Raw genomic sequence first — 22,416 nt, forward strand, 5'->3', positions numbered from 1 at the left:
TATGGCTATGGAGGAAATGAACACTGGATTTCTATCTAAAGATGCACATCAGAGCTCTCAAAAATATATGAGCTCTCTCCGCATGCTGTTTTAAAATCTAAGGTTTAGTTATAGCTATTCAGGAAGGCCAAATGCCTATTGGTCATGCTGGCGATGATTTGATCACCCCTGACAGTCCTTAAGGAAGAAATAAATAAAGCCCAAACACTTGGGGAACTATTATTGATTGACTAAATACCAATTTATCTTATTTTGTATTTTTCATTCTGTGTCACCAAAATGATAGCAATCTCTGTCAAACTTTGTAGAGAAGTGCTTCTCTTATTTTGTTAGCAACTGATGTACACTCATCATGGAAAGCAATTGTATTCAATCACATCTCCCAAAGAGTGATATGACTATGACACACAATGTGTTGGCTATCAACTCACATTTTACTAATTCTAGTAAGATATATAGTTTCAAGGAAGGTGTTATGAGGTCACACTGTGTTGTGTAACAGAGGCAGCATCATTCAGATCATGCCAGTTTTCCTTGATGCAACTGATGCTTTGGTACAAGGACCTACTTTAGTGGAAACACTAGAAAAGAGCAACCACATTGTCATACATATGAGGAAGTGAAATTAAAAACAGCATAGAAACAAGCAGAATTATTGGAGGTATCCACATCAAAGGATCTTGCTAACCTCAAAAGAATTCCTGTTCATCCTTCAACCAATTGTTCTGATAATAATTTTCCATAAGAAGGAAGGAGGTTCATGAACAAATTTGTTAGAAATCCAGCATCTCAGCTTCAAACTTCAATGTGTGCTCTGATTTGCTTGCATAAATTCCATAGAAGCAGGCTTTGTCATTGATTCTGATGTCAGAAATGGTTCTGCTATACAATAGGAAGGGACATGGATCGGGGCGTACCCAGGATCAAAACGGGGGGGGGGGGCGACAACTGATTATTTGCCATCGCCCTACCTAATTACTGGCTTTTGTTGGTGGTTATAAGTGTCGGAGTGTGTGTTTTTGTAGGTTGTAAGCCACCTTGAATTCATTTGGGGAGTGAAAGACAAGATGCATGTTTTGGTAAGAATTACCTTTTGGTAAGAATTGTCTTTGAATTTATATGGACAGATTTTTGCCAATCGAAGATTGCCTAATGTCAGATGGTGACAAGGAAATTGGGAGGATTTATTTGAAAATATGGTCCTCAAAAATCTGCTGTTTGAATGTAAAACATAGATCCTCCCCCCTCTCCAAAACACATACTTCGGTAATAAACCCTCTCCGTCTGCAACAGCAACCTGCCGTTCTTTCTACCTGTTAAATGAAATGCCAACAAAGCCAGTTGCCTCACCGGGCGCTATCATTCGCACCTGCGCAGGGGTGGCCTGACACGACTCCGTGCCCCAGGGGTACAAAGGACCGCTTCCACACGTGTCTCGCCCAGAGCCTTTTAAAAGCAAAACGGGGCTCGGCGCCACGTTCGCAACAGATGCGGGGCCAGAGCAGGGTCGCCGCCTCCGCCCACAGGCTCCATTCCTCGCAGTTCAAAGCCTGTGTCACAGCCGGGCGGAGGCCGGGCCTACAACGCCCCCCCCCCAGCCTTCGACCCCCGAAGGGAAGCGGCCTCCTCCACCCGCCCAGCGGAATCTCTCCCTCCTGTGTGGCTGCTCTGGGGCCGCCTCTGCCCTTCCCGCGGGGGCCCCAGCCGGGCTCCCGCCGCTTGACGAGTTGCCGTTGGACCGGCTGCCTGGCCGTGCGGTCCTTCCTCCCCCCCCCCACGGCTCCCTCACCTCGAGCCCCACGGGCTCGCGCTCAGCCCCGGCCAGATGGCTCTTTGCGGTGGTCCAGGCGGAGTCGAGGCGGTGCTGGGGGCGCGCGCTGCGCCGCCCCAGGCTGTCCGCTGATGCCGCCGAAAACGTCGCCGGCGCAGCGGGAGAGAAGGAAGCAGAGGAAAAAAAAATCTCCCGCCGCTGAGCTGGACTCCGCCCCTTCCTTTCATGCTGCCCAAGCAGCTGAGGGCTCCCTGCGCCCCCGGTGGCAGCTTCAGGCACTGCAGGGCTCTTTCCGAGATCTGATCAGCTCCGAGTCTCGGCTCTTCCATGGAGTCCCAGACGGCTCCAGCTCAGCCCGGACTCCCAACCAGGCGCCCTCCGGAGCTTGGCGCCCTGGTGCATTACGCCACCCAGCCCTGCCTTAGAGCCGGCCCTGACCGTAATATACCAAAGTAGGGACCCAGGTGGCGCTGTGGGTTAAACCACAGAGTCTAGGGCTTGCCGATCAGAAGGTCGGCGGTTCGGATCTCTGCAATGGGGTGAGCTCCCGTTGCTTGGTCCCATGTCCTGCCAACCTAGCAGTTCGAAAGCACATCAAAGTGCAAGTAGATAAATAGCGCAAGTAGATAAACCACTGGCAATAATCTTTGAAAATTCCTGGAGAACAGGCGAAGTTCCAGCAGACTGGAGGAGGGCAAATGTTGTCCCTATTCTCAAAAAAGGGGAAATAGAGGACCCAAACAATTACCGCCCAGTCAGCCTGACATCAATACCAGGAAAGATTCTAGAGCAGATCATTAAGCAAACAGTCTGTGAGCACCTAGAAAGGAACGCTGTGATCACTAAAAGTCAGCATGGGTTTCTGAAAAATAAGTCATGTCAGACTAATCTGATCTCATTTTTTGACAGAATTACAAGCCTGGTAGATGAAGGGAACGCTGTGGATGTAGCCTATCTTGATTTCAGCAAGGCCTTTGACAAGGTGCCCCATGATATTCTTGTAAAGAAGCTGGTAAAATGCGGGCTAGACAATGCTACTATTCAGTGGATTTGTAACTGGCTGACTGACCGGAGCCAAAGGGTGCTCATCAATGGCTCCTTCTCATCCTGGAGAGTAGTGACTAGTGGGGTGCCACAGGGTTCCATAGCTGCCAAGTTTTCCCTTTTCTCGCGAGGAAGCCTATTCAGCATAAGGGAAAATCCCTTAAAAAAAGGGATAACTTGGCAGCTATGCAGGGTTCTGTCTTGGGCCCAGTCTTATTCAACATCTTTATCAATGACTTGGATGATGGGCTTGAGGGCATCCTGAGCAAGTTTGCAGATGACACCAAATTGGGAGGGGTGGCTAATACCCCAGAGGACATAGCACTCTTCAAAATGACCTTAACAGATTAGACAACTGGGCCAAAGCAAACAAGATGAATTGTAACAAGGAGAAATGTAAAATACTACACTTGGGCAAAAAAAAAAATGAAAGGCACAAATACAGGATGGGAGACACCTGGCTTGAGAGCAGTACATGTGAACAGGGCCGGCTCTACGGCCAGGCTGGGTGGCGCTGGGCGCCATGGCGGCAGCCCCGGCCCGCCCGCTGGCTGCTCCACCACGCAGCAGCGCCATCGGCAGCAGCGCTGCGCGGTAAGCCCGCCCGTCGCGCAGCAGTGCTGGCGGCGGCCGCGCTGCGCTGAGCCCAACCATCCACCGGTCCGCCTGTCTGTCGCGCTGGAAAACGGGGCGGCGGAGGGATCCGTCGCACCACGGCGCCAGGGCGCCAAAGGTGCTTAAGACGGCCCTGCATGTGAAAAGGATCTAGGAGTCTTGGTAGACTACAAACTTGACATGAGTCAACAGTGTGATGCAGCAGCTAAAAAGCCAATGCAATTCTGGGCTGTATCAATAGGAGTATAGCATCTAGATCTAGGGAAGTAATAGTACCACTGTATTCTGCTCTGGTCAGACCTCACCTGGAGTACTGTGTCCAGTTCTGGGCACCACAGTTCAAGAAGGATACTGACAAGCTGGAACGTGTCCAGAAGAGGGCAACCAAAATGGTCAAAGGCCTGGAAACGATGCCTTATGAGGAACGGCTTAGGGAGCTGGGTATGTTTAGCCTGGAGAATAGAAGGTTAAGGGGTGATATGATAGCCATGTTCAAATATATAAAAGGATGTCATATAGAGGAGGGAGAAAGGTTGTTTTCTGCTGCTCCAGAGAAGCGGACACGGAGCAATGGATCCAAACTACAAGAAAGAAGATTCCACCTAAACATTAGGAAGAACTTCCTGACAGTAAGAGCTGTTCGGCAGTGGAATTTGCTACCAAGGAGTGTGGTGGACTCTCCTTCTTTGCAGGTCTTTAAGCAGAGGCTTGACGGCCATCTGTCAGGATTGCTTTGATGGTGTTTCCTGCTTGGCAAGGGGTTGGACTGGATGGCCCTTGTGGTCTCTTCCAACTCTATGATTCTATGATTCTAGGGTCCACTACGCCGGGAAGGTAAACGGTGTTTCCATGTGCTGCTCTGGTTCACCAGAAGCAGCTTTCTCATGCTGGCCACATGACCTGGAAGCTGTTTGTGGACAAACGCTGGCTCCCTCGGCCTACAGAGCGAGATGAACGCCGCAACCCCAGAGTCGGACATGACTGGACCTGATGGTCAGGGGCCCCTTTACCTTTTAATACACAAAAGTATGCCATTTCCCTTTCCATAAATGCTTAATTGCTAATTCAATGGACTGAAAATGTATGGTTGCTTTCATTATGTTTAGGGAAGCTTTTAATATTTGATGGACTATTGGATTTTAATATTTTGTTGGAAGCCGCCCAGAGTGGCTTGGGTAACGCAGCCAGATGTGCGGGTATAAATAAAAAAATATTATTAATTAAATTGATCAGGTGAGTGTTCTCCTTTCGGAAGAGGCATGTGGAATCTCCACGGTTGCTAATAGCATAACGTTGAAAGGCTAGTGAAATATGGGGAGCCCTTGAGCATCTGCTTGGCATGCAGAATGTCCCAGGGTCAACCCCTGACATCTCCTGCAAGGGCTGAAGGAAATCCCTGCCTGAAACTCTGGGGAGCTGCTGCCAGTCAGTGTAGACCAGGTGTCCTCAAACTATATCTCACGGGCTGAATCCAGCCTGCCAGGGTCGTGAATCTGGCCTGCACGGCAATTTAAGAATCTGCCAAGTGTCTGAGGATGAAGGCATCTTGCCATCTGTTCAGTCAGTCCCTGCGCTACGCTGAAGGAAAGGCCAGGGCGTTTTGTCCGGGCGTGGGGAAGTGTTGTCTTTTGGCTTGAAGAGGGAAGTTAAGCTTGGCAGAGGAAAGCCGACTTGGGTCAATTCGGTTTCGTTATGTAGACCTTTAAAGGTGGGAGAAGGAAAAGTAGTCCTAATTTTGTGAGTGTCACAGCAGTCTTTCCACTCATGTGATTTACATGCTCTGAAAGTTGGGGTCTGTTTTGACATTTAAAATTTAAAAGGGTGGAGTGGAACCCTCTCGTGACCATCTCGTTAGCCTGGGGAGCCACACTCTGGTTGAAGGTGGCCAGGATTAGCCCCCAAGGCCTGGGGTGTCCCTGAGGAACTGACAGCCTGACTTTTGCCTTTCAGCTGCTGGAGGAAGATCAGCTATTCCTGCTGGAGGTGATTCAGAACTGCCAGGCAGCTCAGCTCAGGGGCTCCGAACCCTGAAGTGCTCCAAGCAGGAGACGGCCCAAGCCATCCTGGTGAGTGATGGGTGGTGTGGGGGACCCCCCTGGGGAAGTGGGGCAGGGAGGGGCTTTGGGGAAGGGATTGGACCCCTCAGACCTGCTCTGCGCTGGCTGGGCTCTTTGCCCCCCAATCTGCAGTTGCTGGTGACGAAGGATTAGGCAAGGCGTTCAGTGGATTCTTATATTCTCAATTTCTTGTTATGATTCTGATTTCATTTATTACTTTTATTATTTAAACTTTTTTTCTCCTTCCCCCTCACAGCTTTTGCTTTTCTTTTGGTTTATTTCATTGATTTCAACCCGCTGAGATTCTTGACACGGGCTTTCATGGTTATTTATTTATTTGTTTGTTTGTTTTAATTTGATTTGTTTTCATTCTTTATTTTAATATTTTTGTTCTTTTTTAATTTTACATTTTTATTTTGTGCACATTCATTCCTATTTTGTGTATATATATATTTCTTGTTTTGATTCTTATTTCATTTATTACTTTTATTTGATTGATTTATATTTTATTTTAACACTTTATTTTATTTTGCACAAAGCAGCTCAGGCCCTCCTTCCCCCCTCACAACTGTTGCTTTTGTTTTGGTTGATTTTCTTGATTTCAGTCCACTGAGATTCTTGACATGGGTGAGCTATCGTGGTTTGTTTGTTTGTTTTTATTTTTATATTTGTTGTTCTTTAGTTTAATATTTTTTATTTTACCTTTTTATTTTGTGCACATATGCGCCTATTTTGTAAATATTTTGTATATATTGCTTTTGTACAGAGTACTTAGAGTTAGGTGTAGGCTTAGGGCTAGGCTGGGGGTGGGGGTCAGAGTTAGGCTTGGATGGTCTTTTTAGATGGTCAGCTAGTGTTATAAGAGAATCCATGACCAGAGGGGGGATCCCGAGATAAATTTATGAACCCTGCTTGGTATGCCTATTGCCTTTAAACATTGCCCTTCAAACTGAACGTTCCTTCCACATGTTGGTCACTGGAGTTCAATCTTTGTATCAAGTGTATTTTTCCTCCCTCATGACCTTTGTGCATTTATTTATTTTTTATTTTTAAGAGGGCAAATGTAAAGAGAAATTGTATGGCAAGTTTCGGAAGAGTAAAAGGTTGCGTTTGGAAAAAAAACACAAAAAGTAGGGGGGGTTGGCCTCCTCAAATATTTTAAGGGGGGGCAAAGACCCCTAGATGGTGCCTACTCCCTACACCTACATGTCTCCGGGGGGTCACAACATAAAAGCACAAGATAAAAGCACAAAACACCACATTAAAAGGGTGGAGTGGAACTGGATATTGACCATCTCGTTAGCCTGGGGAGCCACATTCTGGTTGAAGGAGGCCAGGATTAGCCCCCAAGGCCTGGGGTGTCCCTGAGGAACTGACAGCCTGACTTTAGCCTTTCAGCTGCTGGAGGAAGATCAGCTGTTCCTGCTGGAGGTGATTGAGAACTGCCAGGCAGCTCAGCTCAGGGGCTCCGAACCCTGAAGTGCTCCAAGCAGGAGACGGCCAAAGCCATCCTGGGGAGTGATGGGTGGTGTGGGGGAGCCCCATGGTGAAGTGGGGCAGGGAGGGGCTTTGGGGAAGGGATTGTGCATCTGCTGGAGAGGAAGAGACTACTGGCTCAAGGCATGAGGAGCCATTCCCCTAGAAAGCCAAGCTTTGAGAGAACCAGAACAGGGATTGGACCCCTCAGACCTGCTCCCCGCTGGCTGGGCTCTTTGCCCCCCACTCTGCAGTTGGTGGTGGTTGATGAAGGATTAGGCGAGGCGTTAAGTGGATTCTTATATTCTCAATTTCTTGTTATGATTCTGATTTCATTTATTACTTTTATTATTTAAACTTGTCCCTTTTTTCTCCTTCCCCCTCACAGCTTTTGCTTGTCTTTTGGTTTATTTTATTGATGTCAACCTGCTGAGATTCTTGAGACAGGTGAGCTTTCGTGGTGGTTTGTTTGTTTTTATTTTATCTGCGCAATGTGTGGCCTCCTCAAATATTTTATGACGGGCAAAGACCCCTAGCTGGTGCCTATTCCCTACACGTACATGTCTCCGGATGGTCACAACATAAAAGCACAAAACACCACATTTTAGGAGGGCATTAGATGTCACTCAGCCAAAGGCCTGGTTAAAAAGCTGCCAATTTGCCTGGCTCCTAAAGCTGTATAATGTAGGGTTATCAGACGTCCCCGGTTCCCAGGGACAGTTCCCGGTTTTACCAATCTGTCCATGGCCAAGGATGCCAGCGGCAAGAGGCTCTGTGGCCGCTGCTGTTGCCAGTGCGGACGGCTGGGCTGTGTTAGACGAGAGGCAACATTCCCCCTCCCGCTCCCACCCTCCTCCTCCTCCGTCTGCTCCTCTTGCTGCTGCTGCTTCCGCTTCTTTATTGGTGTTTTGGCGGGAACCTTGCCCCGAGGGCTGAGGGGAGACGCGGAGGGTGCCGGCATATGGTTTATCATGTTCCTTCCCAAACGTCCGAATTTGAGAGGGGTGCAGATGCAAGGAATAAAGGCTAGGCGTTTTATTGCCCGACCAAAGGAGACACCACCCTCCCACCTCCTCGCTTGTAAATAAAAATAAAAATACTCTGCCACATGGCTCCCCCCTCTCCCCACACGTTCTCCCTATTGCATTTTTCTCTACTTAAAGCGTCAGACAGAAAATAGGGGAGGTTCATATTATAATAGCTTTCGTTATCTATCCGTTTGTATTCCTCATGTGCCTTTTTCTGGGACGACCTGACTCTCTGTCCCCTCTCTACCCCCCCTTTGTTCCTTCCTTCCTTTTCGGTGACACTTCCAGGAATCCCAGAAAAGGGGGGGGCGAACACACACACACACCCCTCCCTCAGTTCCAACCATCCCATCCTAATTTTGCTTTCCCTTCTCTCTCTCCCCCTCCCCACCCTTCACCCATAACCAAGGAACCTGGCTCTGGTTGCCATGTAAACTACATATGTTTACAAAATGATACTCCCTACTAATAATCCAGATGCTACTGTATTTAACCCCTTGGCTGCTGCAAAAGAGTGTCCCTGGATTCATTGAAAAAAATCTGGTAATCTCGTTTTGCCGACCTTTGTATGGATTCTTTTATGGGAAGTGAGTTTGGAGCTCTGACTAAAGCTCTTTCCACATTCCACACACTGATAGGGATACTCCGCTGTATGGATTCTTTGATGGGAAGTTAGACAGGAGCTATTGCTGAAGCTCTTTCCACATTCCACACACTGTTTTTTCGGGGGAAGACCCTTACGCCTTTAAGAGTGGCCACCTATTCCCTACACCTACAGGTCTCAGGAAGCTTACAACATAATAACACAACACAAAAACACAAAATACCACATTTAGATCTGGTTAAAAAGGTGCTGATTTGCCTGGCTCCTAAAGCTGTACAATGGTTTTTACGACATTATTATGGATTCTTTTATGGGAAGTGAGAGAGGAGCTCCGACTGAAGCTCTTTCCACATTCCACACACTGATACGGTTTCTCCTCTGTATGAATTCTTTGATGTTTAGTGAGAGAGGAGTTCAGACTGAAGCTTTTTCCACATTCCACACACTGATAGGGTTTATCTCCTGTATGAATTCTTTGATGCTTAGTGAGCGAGGAGTTCAGACTGAAGCTTTTTCCACATTCCACACACTGATAGGGTTTATCTCCTGTATGAATTATTTGATGGGAAGTGAGAGAGGATCTATCAGTGAAGCTCTTTCCACATTCCATGCAATGATAGAGTTTCTCCCCTGTATGAATTCTTTGATGCCTAGCGAGACTGGGGCTCACTCTGAAGCTCTTTCCACATTCCACACACTGATATGGTTTCTCCCCTGTATGAATTCTTTGATGCTTAGTGAGAGAGGAGCTATGACTGAAGCTCTTTCCACATGCCACGCACTGATATGGTTTCTCCCCTGTATGAATTCTTTGATGGGAAGTGAGACTGTGGTTGTGACTGAAGCCCTTTCCACATTCCACACACTGATAGGGTTTCTCCCCTGTATGAATTATTTGATGGGAATTGAGAGAGGAGTTCCTACTGAAGCTCTTTCCACATTCCACACACTGATGGGGTTTCTCTCCTGTATGAATTATTTGATGGGAAGTGAGAGAGGAGTTCCTACTGAAGCTCTTTCCACATTCCACACACTGATAGGGTTTATCCCCTGTATGAATTCTTTGGTGGTTAGTGAGATTGGAGCTCTGACTGAAGCTCTTTCCGCATTCCACACACTGATAGGGTTTCTTCCCTGCATGAATTCTTTGATGGGAAGTGAGAGAGTAGTTATTACTGAAGCTCTTTCCACATTCCACACACTGATATGGTTTCTCCCCTGTATGAATTCTTTGGTGGTTAGTGAGATGGGAGCTCTGACTGAAACTCTTTCCACATTCCACACACTGATAGGGTTTCTCCCCTGTATGAATTCTCTGATGGGAAGTGAGATTGGAGCTCTGACTGAAGCTCTTTCCACATTCCATGCACTGATAGAGTTTCTTTCTGATGAGATTTTGTTGATGGGAAGTGGAATGGGAGCGCTGACTGCAGCTTTCTCCACACTCCAATTTTTTACCTGGCTTCTCCTCTCTGAGGATTTTGTCATGGTCACCTTTGTTCTCGATTTCCAATTCATCACAATCTGCAACGGAAACAAAAAAGGGATTAGAGCCTCCGCAGAGGAGCGCTCCGCAGCGCCGGGCGGAGTGCAGCGGCCTGGCCTCTTTTTCTTCTTCTTTTGCCTGCCGCCGCGCCATCGGAACCGGCAGCTGCAGAGCAGAGCGCAGCGGCCTGGCCTCTTTCCCCCCTTTTTTTTCTTTTGCCTGCCGCCCCGCCACCGGCCGCTTCAGAGAGGAGCACCCAGCAGCGCCGGGCGGAGCGCTGAGCCAGCAGCCTGCTGCCTTGGTTCCTGGACCCGGCTGCTGCTGCAGCGCCAAACAGAGCGCCCAGCAGTACCCCGAACCAGCTGCCTGGCCCCTCCGAGGAGGCCTTAAGGTACAAGACATCCCCTGAAAATAAGACACCGTGTGTTTTTCTGAATAAAAAAGAGAATAAGACGGTGTCTTTAAAAAGGGGAAACACGGTAGTAGTGTTCAAAATTTCTGGAAGAGTTTTGGAGGAAAGTGTTTTTCAGAGGGTTGATCGCTCACAACACTTCTTTTGGAGTAATATCATAAAATTATATGTCAATGGAAAGATAATTTAATCAAGAATGCAATCCAACGGACTTCCGGCATGGCAAAATGGCGAGCGGCACGCGACCGTGGAGCTCCTAGGAGCCACTGATGTGCCCAAGCCGCTTGAACGACTTCGGAGCCATTAAAACCGCTGCCAACGCTGCACAGGAGCCGTGTTCAAAATTTCTGGAAGACTTTTGGGGGAAAGTGTCTTTCAGAGGGTTGATCGTTCAAAACACTTCTTTTGGAGTAATTTACTGTTTATTGTGGGGCTGTTAGGTTTCCAGGTGCTATAGGGGGTGCTGGAGAGCTCTGTACCATATCTGCACATGTGCAGGAAACGCTTCTGCGCATGCGTGAGCGATTTGGCGCTTCTGCGCATGCACAGATGCAGTGAAACCCGGAAGCAACCCTTTCCAGTACTTCCGGGTTGCCGCCGGACACAACCTGAAAAAAAGGAACATGAAGCGGACGTAACATGAGGTATTACTGTAGAGGTATTTTTTGAATTTCCAGGCACATATGACGATATGTTGAATACCAAGAGAGGCCACGATCCCACGAATCTCCTCCATGACCTCCTCCTACAGAGCTCTCTGGTCAGGATCCAGCAACGCCCACTCCTCGTCCGTGAAACGAACAGAAACATCTTCAAAGCACACTGAACCCTAAAAGAAAAAGGGAAATGTCCTCCTCTGAGACAGCATCAATATGATCTGCTACACAATGCTCTGTTGTTTCCTTCCTGTAAATTGCAGCGGTGTTTCAATAGGATTGCTTTGCTGCACATTTTAATTCTGGATGCTTATTTTATTCTGCGTTTTAATTATGGGTGTTCGTCTTTGTGCAAATAGGGGGTACTCCACCTTCTGTTTTTCAAGTCATTCTGCCTACACAAGTTACAGGGAACCAGGCAGATGGCCTTTTCAGTAGTGGTACGCACCCTGTGGAACGCCCTCCCACCAGATGTCAAAGAGAAACACAACTACCAGACTTTTAGAGGACATCTGAAGGCAGTCCTCTTTAGGGAAGCTTTTAATGCTCAATAGATTATTGTATTTTAATACTTCTGTTGGAAGCCGCCTAGATGGCGGGGTATAAAAATTTTATTATTATTATTATTACTAGTATCATGAAGCCCGTTAAAGTAACGGATGCTAGAACAGTGAACTAAGGAAGGAAGGAAGGAAGAAAAGAGGGAGCAGGAGGGAGAGAGGAAGGAAAGAGGGGAGAGAAAGAAGAGTAGGAAAGAAGGAAGGGAATAAAGAAGGAAAGAATAAGAAAGAGGGAGAGAAGACAGAAAGGGAGAAAGAAAGAATGAAGGAAGGAAGGAAGGAAGGAAGGAAAGAAAGAAAGAAAGGGAAGCGGGGGGGGGCCACCTTGATTCAGCACCAGAAAAGAGCGGGAAGGGACCCAGGGGCAACAAGCATTTCCCGCGCAGCGTGAGGCAGCGGGTGTCAGTTTTAGGAGAGGTGCGTAAAGCCTCCTCAGAGTTGCGCGTTCGCGGGCAGCGTGCTGAGCCGCGGCAGGAGGCGGAGGCGGCTTGCCGGGTCGGCGAGTCCTGAGCCTCTGGGATGCAGCAGTGCTCTGTAGCACTCCTCCTGCCGTGGCTCGGGGCGCTCCACGCGGCACTGCTGGGTGCTTTGTCGGTGCTTCAGCAGCAGCAGCCAGTTCCAGGTGGCGAGCCACGGCAGGAGGAGGAGGATTCAAAGTGCTACAGAGCACTGCTGCATCCCAGAGGCTCGGGACTCTCCACGCGGTGCTGCCGGGCGCTGACCCGGCAAGTCGCCGCCTCCTCCTCCTGCCGCGGCTCAGCACCCAGAACTGGCTGTTGCTGCTGCTGAAGCGCTGACAAAGTGCTCTGCCCCATTTGCACATAACAAAAAATGTACTTTGGCACCGGCAAGCGCGCGGGCGACATGGCTGGTTGAGGAGAAGAAGTGTGAGTAGGTGAGGCCTGGAGCCGAGGGCCCCAGGTCCGGTCAGCTGGCCCCGGAGGGTCCCCTATGTACCGTAGGGTAGCACTTTGAAACCACCTCCTCCTGCCGTGGCCCGGGGCGCTCCACGCAGCGCTGCTCCGGCCACCTTTCTACCCCCCCTAGGCCCCAGTTGCTTGGCGGCTTTCTGCTGCTCTTTTTTTGCGGCTCGGGGTATGGCTTATTTCCGTGAGCGAGCGAGGGCGAGTGAGAGGAGAGGAGGGCAGGGTGGCCTTGCCTGGCTGCCCACCAGCCCATGGGTGGCAAAGAGAGGCATGGCAGGCACCGCACCGCCAGAGGCTGGGGAGAAACTTGCCTTCGCCTTCGCCCTCCCCTGTTGAGTCAGACGCGCCGCCTCAACCCAAGGAGGGACAGAGGGAGGCGCTGCTCAAAGGTGCCCTTCCTCCCCCCATTCACCTCCGCCAGCCTCCACCCTCGCTTCCCCGATGCGCCCTGCCTCCCTCAGCCGGCGCCGAGGCACTACGCCGGGGAGGAGAGACTCCTTCCCCACCCTGGCCTGGCTTGGCTGGAAGCGGCACCGGGGGGGAGCGTAGGGGGGGGAGAAAAAGTAAGCAGCCTCCTCCTCCTTGCGCTTTAGCACAAGCGCAGTGAGGCGCTTGTCCGGCCCGGAGCGGCGGTTGGCGGCCGTAGGTAAACGGTAGGCAGAGGGGTGGGGAGAGAGAGCGTGTGCGTCCAGTCTCTGCGTCCAATCCCTGTGTCCGTGGGGCACATGCGCAGTAGCGCGGACACAAGGACACAGGGGCTCGACACAGAGACACTTGGACTTTATTATATAGGATTATTAATGGATCCACTTTCTCCCCTCCTCGTGAGCTGTTCTGGGGGTTCCCTCCCAATGCCTTAGAGTCAAATTCAAGGGGTTCATAGGGGTATGGCGAGAGGGAGGAATGGGGGGCAGGCCCCATTTTGCAGCGGCTGGTGCTAATTAGGTGAATCCAGGCCACTATTTCCCCTTATTTGTCCACTGCTTAGAAACCAATTTTAGCATTCAGTGCTCAATCTACAAATAAAATACGGCAGGGGTGTCAAACTCAAATTCATCGGGGGGCCGCATCAGCAGTTTGCTCACCCTCAAAGGGCCGGTTGTATCTGTAGGACTATGTGTCCACTCTTTATTATTATAAATTATTGTCACTGCATTCAATTATTACTGTTTTTTGTAATAATGTAAGTAATAACTAGCTCTGAAAGCAAAAACATAGTCAGAATAATGGCAAGTAGGTATTCAAATGTACAATTATTGTACAATTTATTGAAAAATGATTTTTGGTAACAGAGAGTAATTTTTTTAAAAAACATACAAATATTGCCAAACACTGTTTATTACACATATGGCAAACACAAGGCATTAACTTTTTTTTAAACTTTTCTGACTAGATTTTACTCGCTTGCGGGGTTCTTCTCTCCTCTTTTATAATGGGCTAATTCTTGTTTTGTTTTTGGAACCGAGAGGAAATGCCTCTTAGACATTAGCTCCCTCCCTTCTTGGGTTAGAATGGAAAAGGTGGGGGAGGACTGCAGCTGACAAATATTATCCCTCCTTGCCATCGATCGGAGAGTGTATAGATGTGAGATCTTGAGGCCGGCTGCAAAGCGGCTGCTCCCCGTTGTCTCCTAGCTCTCTCGCTCTCCCCCTCAGAGGCTCCCGGCTTGTCCTCCTCCCCTCCCTCCCTCCCTCCCTCCTTCTCTCCCTCCCTCCCTCCTCTCTCTCCCTCCCTCCCTCCCTCCCGCCTTCTTTCCATCCATCCCCGCTTGTTCTCCTCCCCTTTCCCTCTCTTTAAAATTGATTTCAAGGCGCTGCCAGCCCGAGAGCAGCTGTTGAGCTCTCCAGAGGGAAAGTGAGCGCTCGCTTCCCTGTCAATAGCCTCCCCACTTCTCAAACAGAAAACAATCCTCCGTGAGCTGAAACTGCCCGACCAGCCATCCCTCTCTGGTGCCAGCAGAGATCTCTAAGAGATCTCTTTCCCCGTCCCCAGCTCCTCAAGCCCCTTCCTTTGCATCAGCCTGCAACTCCAGCCTTGCCGCCTAACCGGACTTCTCTCGAAAGCAGCGGAAGAAAGGCAGCGGGTGAATGAGCTGATGGTACCCAGCAGCCCAAGGGTTAATCTGCCCGGGTGGGCTCCGGCTGCTTCTGAGAGCCTCCCTCCCTCCCTCCCTGCGTCTCCAGCGGCCACTAACCTTGCTCAATGGCTCAGGAAACGACCCACTCTTGCCGCCGCCATTCATTTCAGGGGGCTTTGCAGGGCGAACTCCCATGGAAATGAATGGCACTTGCGCAGTAGGGTCGATCTCTCTCTCTCTCTCTCTCTGTTCAGCTGGGGGGGGGGGTCCAACAGGAACCCCCGGCACTCATGCGGCGGCGGTCTCAGTGGCTTAGGAGCCCTTTGGGCAGCGCGAACACGCTGGCTGCCCTCAGGAGCTCCGTGGCGCGCGCCGTGATGCCTCGCCGGAAGCCCAGCAAAGAGAAATTCTCCCGCTGCAGCTGGACTCCGCCCCCCTGAGCCCTATTGGCTGGCAGAGGGTATGATGCGGCGGCGGGGAGGGGCTGGTGCAGGGGGCCAACTACGCCCCCCTGCAGACGCGGGAGTCGGCCCCAGGCAGCACAGGGCGGCGGCGGCGGCGGCAGTGGCGGCAGCGGGCGGCGGGCGGGCTGCTCAGCGCCCCCTGCATTCTGGCGCTCTAGGCCACATGACGAGGTCTCGCGGGCCGCATGGCGAGGTCTCGCGGGCCGCATTTGGCCCGCGGGCCTTGGGTCTGACACCCGTGAAATACGGTAAGCCTATTTTGGATGGCCATCTGTCTTGGATGATCTAGCAGAGATTCCTGCAATGCAGGGGGTCTCCTGGCTCTTGGAGACAAGCAGGGAGGGTGGCTTCTGGCAAAAGGAGAGGGAGCCACCGGTGGCTCCTCCTTATCCTGACTCACCCGTGCCTCTTGACCTCCCTCCTCCCACTTGCCTCCATCCTCTTCTGCCTCTGATTCTGGACTGCATTCTGCCACAGAGTCTCCCAACTCACTAAGCCCTGTTAGCCATTCAGCTTCTGACACCTACTCTTCCCAGGCTTCTCCCTCTTCCCCCTCTAACCGCCCATCCTTCTTCCACCTCCACTTCTTGGGCTCTGAGCCATCTTCCTTTCCTGGTTCCCCAGCTGTATCCTCCCACCATTCCTCTGTGCCCAACCAGTCCATGACATTGCTCCATCCCTCGGCCTCTGTCCCCACAAGGCAGCTCCCCCTGACCTGATCTGGTTCCACAGCCGCTGCTTCCCTTCTGCCCCCATGAAAAGACGGATTAGGAGGTCTTGCAGGCATCATTCTGTCACCTGCAAGAGAAAAAAGGTAATCAGGACGCCAGGAGTGCCTGCTTCTCTCACAGGTGGAACAGGGCAGCTCTAACTACAGATGGGCCTTTGAGAAAGCCTAACCTGCTGAGAGTAATTGGACGTTTGTGCCCCCCAAAACAAGGTGAAAAGAATCCTCAGATGAGTTGGAAAACCAACAGAATGAGACCAAACGGAGACAAACCACCTTCCTCCTTACCCAGCGGCCTCTCTCTGGTGTCCAACGGAGGCCTCTCTGCCTCACAGGAATCCAGGTCCATTTCTGCAAAATGATCCTTTCCCTGAAAAAGAAACAAGGATTCAAAACAGAGAATGGGAAGAAATATTAGAAAGAGAATGACAAAGACTTGAAGGGTGTGAGATCTCATTCCATGAATGCTTTCCCAGAAAACGGATGGGCCATCAGTAGACCATTATGGGATGTTCTCCCTCCTGTTTGTAGCCCCTTGGGAGTATCCAGAGGAAAGTCTCTCTCACCTGCTTTCTCTCCTCTGCCTGACTCAGGAGGAAACCTTCGGCCAGGGCCACCACCTGGGAACTGGTCTCTGCTCCGCATTCCCTCACCCAGCTCTCCATCTCCGGGGGAAGGACAGCCAGGAACTGCTCCAAGATCACCAGGTCCAGCATCTCAGCTTTCGTGTGCCTTTCTGGCTTCAGCCACTGGTGGCAAAAGTGGTAGATTCGGCTACAAACCTCTCGGGGTCCTTTGGCCTCCTGGCAGCAGAACTGCCTCAACTGCTGGCTAGCAAATCCTACAAAGCAAATACATTGTTCTGTTACAGAATTTGTAGGACAGGGGAAAATAATGGTTCCATGAGCAAGCATGGGTGAGTCTTGTTGGGAACCAGGGCTGGACTGCACAACATCGCAGACCATGAGCTATCTTTTTGAAAAGAAAGAGGATGAAGAGGAGAAGAAATAAGTCTCTAGCCTTCTAGCAAGGCAAAATGTGGAGGCAACTGAAGGGATTTCTGTGAGATTAATCAACCTGGTTCATTCTGCCTTCCAGTCAGTGCATGAAGTCAGAACCGACTGACAAGGGAATTATTTGTATCTTGTGAAAAATGGATGCTTGGCTCTAGTGTAAGCTCCCCACCCCCACCCCACCCCCCTTCTTCTGTCTCCTTTTCTTGCACTTGGACTCTCTGCCGCTCTCAAGACAGACTCCTGGGGTGGGGTTCCTTTTTCTTTGCTCTGTGGGCCAGGTATGTATCTGACCAACTCCCTAAGGGCCAAGTGGGCGGGGCCAAAGAAATCTCCCTTGAAATTTAGGCGGGTATTTTATCATCATCATCATCATTTAATAGCTTAACACACACACAGCCATTGATGCCAACGTCCCTACTCTGTGAGTAGCAGCACCCATTTCTGGCTGGTTTTCCAGCAACAATCCCTTTGGGACAGAGAGGAAGTGGTCCTGGGATGCCATGCTCTGGGTGCAAGGGGATTGCTGCAGTGGCCTCCGCGTGAAGCTGCCCTTGGAGACGACTGGGAAACTGGTCTGCAATGCAGCAGCCAGACTATGGGCTGGGATCCCTTTCTTTATTCCTGGCCTTTCTCTCCCATCTTAACTTCCTTCCTCCACGTGGTTTTTTTTGGGGGGGGGCCTAGTCCACCTCCTCGTCCAGCTTTGGAAAACCATTTGCACGTGTTTCCTCTGTTGTGCAATGACGCTGAGCGAAGTCACACAGAGTTAAAGTCCTAGGGACTCCTTTGTTTGAAGAAGGGAGATTTCCTGGGAGTCACTTTTTCTGAAAGGCCAAATGAGTTTGGGATCCTCTGATCTCCAGGAAGGAGAGCATTGCAGACCCCCTCACCCCTCCCTGGCTGGACCCTCTCCTCCCTGACTTGACGGCTAGGCACACTGTGGCGTCTTATGCTGAGGTGGGCGGGTGCCCCCACGCTGCATCTGCCATCCCGTCTCCCCTTTTCTTGTTATTTATGGAAAGACCTTGCAACAGCTGGGGTGCAGTACGTAATCTGGAGCAGAAAGGGTCATGATGTGGGGGGCAAGGCAAACCTTGCAAAGTTGTAAAAATGAGGAAACACATTGTATAGTTTGCAGTAAGTTGAGCAGATGTATGGCAGCAGATAGTGAGTCTGATATCTCTGGTTGTTGGGCTCGAGAGAGCTGGTGTTGTCTGGTGGCAACAAGGACTTTGATGTTACCCCAACTAACCAGATGTGGTTCCTTCCTGGTCTGCATTCAACAGCGCTTCCTCTCCCTTGGGAGTTGCCTTTCTGGCATCTCCTATAGGGTTAGCTGGAAGTTTGGAATCGGATTGGTCAGGTCCTGATGCCAGGCCATGCTGGACAGCTGATTGGACGGCTGACCACACACACTCAAGTGGAACTCACAAGGGACCTGTAAGGGTAAAAATAACTGCATAGCCCCCAGGAGATCAGGGGCGCAGGGCCAGGCCACTGCAGGTCTGGCAGAAAACACCTGTGGGTGCTCGATGTCCTGGGATTTGCAGAAATGCCTGTCTGCTGGTCTGAATTTAAAGTAGGATTATTAAGAGAAAACAACAAGATATTTAATTTTACATTGGACCTCCCCCAGGGTCCAGAATCTTTCCCCATTCCTTTTTTGTTTTTCCAAAACTCGTAACAAGTGCCTGAACTTTTGCTAGAGGCAGATTGAACCGTTTAAACAAGACCTTTGCAGAGTGGTGGAAACAACATGTAACTTCCACGGGGTCTGAGAATGAGGAAGTTACTTTAATACCATGCAAGGAAGCATCGGCTGGAGCGTTTCCTGCTGCTAAGAGGCCAGGCAGATTTGACGCGCAAAGGAAGGAAACGAACGTTGAGAAAGTAGCTACTGCAGAGAGAGAGAGAGAGAGAGAGAGAGAGAGAGAGAGAGAGAGAGAGAGAGAGAGAGAGAGAGAGAGAGAGAGAGAGAGACCAAGTAGATTTTCATCAATCTGAAGAGTGATCAAAGCCATAGGCAATTGTTCAATAAGCTGATATACAAAATGGCTATTTACTATCAGATCAAATGCGATAGCTGGAAAGAGCTGGAATGCTTAAAATTACTGCAGCAATTCCTCTCTGCGCTGACTTCCTCTCTCCGTGACTTGGGTTTGTCCCCCCCCCCGGCACCCTCCCCTGCTGCAGCCGTGGGACCCCCACCGTCTCCCCACTGCACCCTCTTGGGGGGGGGGGAGAGGAGACTCACCCGATCATCCCAGGAGTGAAGGGACAGCGATGCAGCCCTTGCAGGAGAGACACCAAAGCAGGAAAGGACTGGGCAGGGAGGGAGGGGCCTTGGCTCTGGAGGACCTGCCCCCCCCTTGCTTCCTGTTCTCTCTAGGAAGGCAGCTAGGTTCCCTTTAACCCTTGCAAAGCCGAGCTCGCCGTTTTATTATTTTTTAGGGATTTAGGGGTGCAGCTGCCCCCCTGGCTACGCCAATGCCCAGATATCCTTTTGGGGGTGAGGCTCTTGGTTGGACTCTGAGCGTCTCCCTCCAGAGGAACCAGAGGAACAGCTTGCAGGGAAAAGGGCTTTGCAGGAGGCAAGGAACCTCCTCCTCGAATTCAGGAGTGGAGAGATAGGAGGGCATCCCGGGGTCATCTAGTCCAACCCCCAGCAATGCAGGAATCTCAGCTCAAGCATCCATGGCAGATGGCCGTCCCATCTCTGCTTAGAAACCTCCAAGGAAGGAGAGTCCACCACCTCCCAAGGGAGACCTTTGACCTTTCCCCTGCCAAACTGCTCTTAGATGTCCCTCAAGGCAGCGGGTCTTGAGTTCTAGCACTGCTGAAACCATTGCACTGGCTACCAAGGAGGAACCAAGTAAAGTTCAAAATAAATAAATCCTATTCTCATCATAAATGAGTAATGTAAGGTGGATGGCTGGCTTCCCAAATTGACCAGACAAAATCTCAGGCAGTTGAACCAATTTATTATTGGTTTGTCGGCAAAACAATATGGAGCAGTAGGGAAAAAACCATTCCTCATTCTGCCCGCCCCTTGTCCATGTACAGAGAGCTTTTATACCTTTTTGACAGAGTGAAGGCCAGCCTTTCTGCAGTACTTCATCAACCAATCAAGAGAGAGCACCCCAAGATGCAAAGTCATTTACCTAACTCCACTAAGTGGCGTTATGTACCTGGTACTTTCATACACGTGCCTATGTGGAATTTTACAGGCACAATTGTGGTTGCGCCCTACTTAGAACTTGCGGTTGGTTTGTGGCGGGCTACATCCTCTTCAGATGGAACAGAACATCTTGCGGTTAAGCTAACTTCCTTTTGCAATGGGTTACAGAGAAAGGTACAAACAGAGAAGTGCTGTCTAATTTACTTTCTATCAGAGACAGAGAGATTTAGAAAATGGAGTTCCTCTTGCTCTTAGGGCCTGCGTGGCCTGACCAGGATTATTCTGGCCCTGGTTATTGCCACCCTATAGTAATACTTACCTATACGTTTACGTTAAAGGTGGGAGAAGGAAATATAGTCCTGATTTTGTGAGTGGCACAGCGGTCTTTCCACGCATATGATTTACATGCTCTGAAAGTTGGGGTCTGTTTTGATATTTAAATTTTTAAAAGGGTGGAGTGGACCCAGATATTGACCATCTCATTAGCCAGGGGAGCCACATTCTGATTGAAGGAGGCCAGGATTAGCCCCCAAGGCCTGGAGTGTCACTTCCTTGTAGTAGGACTTGGAATCCAGGAGAAAACTCTTGGAATAGCCTAGCCAGGTGCTCAGGGACAGACTCACCTGTCCCCATGTCTTCCCTTTGCACATGTGCTGAGGTTGCACATCCCTCCCCAGGGTGAGTATTGGAGAGAACCAGAGAAGGGACTCAGACCTGCCCTCCTTGCCCCCCACTCTGCACTCTCGGATGTGGAGAAGCCCTCCCTTTGTGAAGAACTGACAGCCTGACTTTTGCCTTTCAGCTGCTGGAGGAAGATCAGCTGTTCCTGCTGGAGGTGATTCAGAACTGCCAGGCAGCTCAGCTCAGGGGGTTTTGAACCCTGAAGTGCTCCAAGCAGGAGACGGCCAAAGCCATCCTGGGGAGTGATGGGTGGTGTGGGGGACCCCCATGGGGAAGTGGGGGAGGGAGAGGCTTTGGGGAAGGGACTGGACCCCTCAGACCTGCTCCCCGCTGGCTGGGCTCTTTGCCCCCCACTCTGCAGTTGGTGGTGGTTGATGAAGGATTAGGCGAGGCGTTAAGTGTATTCTTATATTCTAAATATCTTATTTTGATTCTTATTTCATTTATTAATTTATATTTTATTTTAACACTTTATTTTATTTATTTTGCACAAAGCAGCTCAGAGCCTTCCTTCCCCCTCACAGCTGTTGCTTTTGTTTTGGTTTTCTTGATTTCAGTCCGCTGAGATTCTTGACACGGGTCAGTTTTTCCACGGTTAATTATTTTTTTGTTTTTATTTTTTATTTTAATATTTTTGTTCTTTGTGGTTTTTTGTTCTTTAGTTTAATATTTTTTATTTTACCTTTTTATTTTGAGCACATTTGTGCCTATTTTGTATATATATAAATTTATATGTTTATTTTGTACATAGAGTACTTAGGGTTAGGTGGAGGCTTAGGGCTGTGGTTGGGGTTGGGGTCTGAGTTAGGCTTGGATTGTCTTTTTAGATAGTTAACTAGTGTTATAAGAGAATCCATGACCAGAGAGGGTACCCCGAGATAAATTTATGAACCCTGCTTGGTATGCCTATTGCCTTTAAACATTGCCCTTCAATTTTAATTTATTTATTTATTTATCAATGACCCTCGGAAAGAATGATTTGTCTATTCTTATTTGATCCCATTATAAGCTTTTATGTTCTGTTTGACGATTAAGGTTTTTTTTATGTCAGTTTTTCTATTTTTGTTATGTTATAATTATGATTTAGAGATATTATAATATTATTATATATTATAATATTATTCTGTTTAAGTTATTGTTTTTGTTAAGTTTTGTCTTTTTCTATTTTCTTAACTTCTTTTTCTTTATGTTAATGTTATATGTGTAAATAATTATTATTAATAAAGTGTATTTTTAAACAATAAAAAAAAAAAAACATTGCCCTTCAAACTGAACGTTCCTTCCACATGTTGGTCACTGAAGTTCAATCTTTGTATCAATTTCCTTTCGGTTTTTTTCTTTTTATACTTTTGTATTTGTTTCTAAACTTTGTATCAGTTTGTATCAAAACTGTCAAATTGACTTTGTACCACCCGCAACTGTCAAAATACTTCCCAGCACCACCTACTGAGTCTACAAATGGACACACACACAAATACAACTTCAGAAAGTTTTATTTAAATAAAGGAAAATGCAGGACAAGGCATCACACCTGCACTGAGGAATCCTGTCTCCTTATCAGACAGCTCCTAGCACTTCCCAAGACTGGCCCCTGACTCTGAGGCTCTTTCCTCCCGCAGGACCTCCGAGGATACGCCC

At 49.3% G+C, this 22,416-nt stretch overlaps 1 protein-coding gene across 1 annotated transcript; it reads right to left on the reverse strand.

Moving 5' to 3' along the window:
* Positions 1 to 8,828: 8,828 nt before the first annotated feature.
* LOC148686060 (uncharacterized) lies at positions 8,829 to 19,269 on the reverse strand. The gene is made up of 6 exons (XM_088668860.1): positions 19,174 to 19,269; positions 16,470 to 16,744; positions 16,192 to 16,273; positions 15,892 to 15,974; positions 11,196 to 11,322; positions 8,829 to 10,119 (listed from the first exon to the last, which is right to left on the reverse strand). Exons 5-6 carry the CDS (start codon positions 11,227 to 11,229, stop codon positions 8,861 to 8,863), a joined length of 1,293 nt encoding a protein of 430 aa, XP_088524986.1. The 5' UTR covers positions 11,230 to 11,322; positions 15,892 to 15,974; positions 16,192 to 16,273; positions 16,470 to 16,744; positions 19,174 to 19,269; the 3' UTR covers positions 8,829 to 8,860.
* Between the last annotated feature and the right edge of the window lie 3,147 nt (positions 19,270 to 22,416).

The sequence above is a fragment of the Zootoca vivipara genome, chromosome 4, assembly GCF_965207765.1.
Source record: "Zootoca vivipara chromosome 4, rZooViv2.hap1.1, whole genome shotgun sequence".
Lineage (NCBI taxonomy): Eukaryota > Metazoa > Chordata > Lepidosauria > Squamata > Lacertidae > Zootoca > Zootoca vivipara.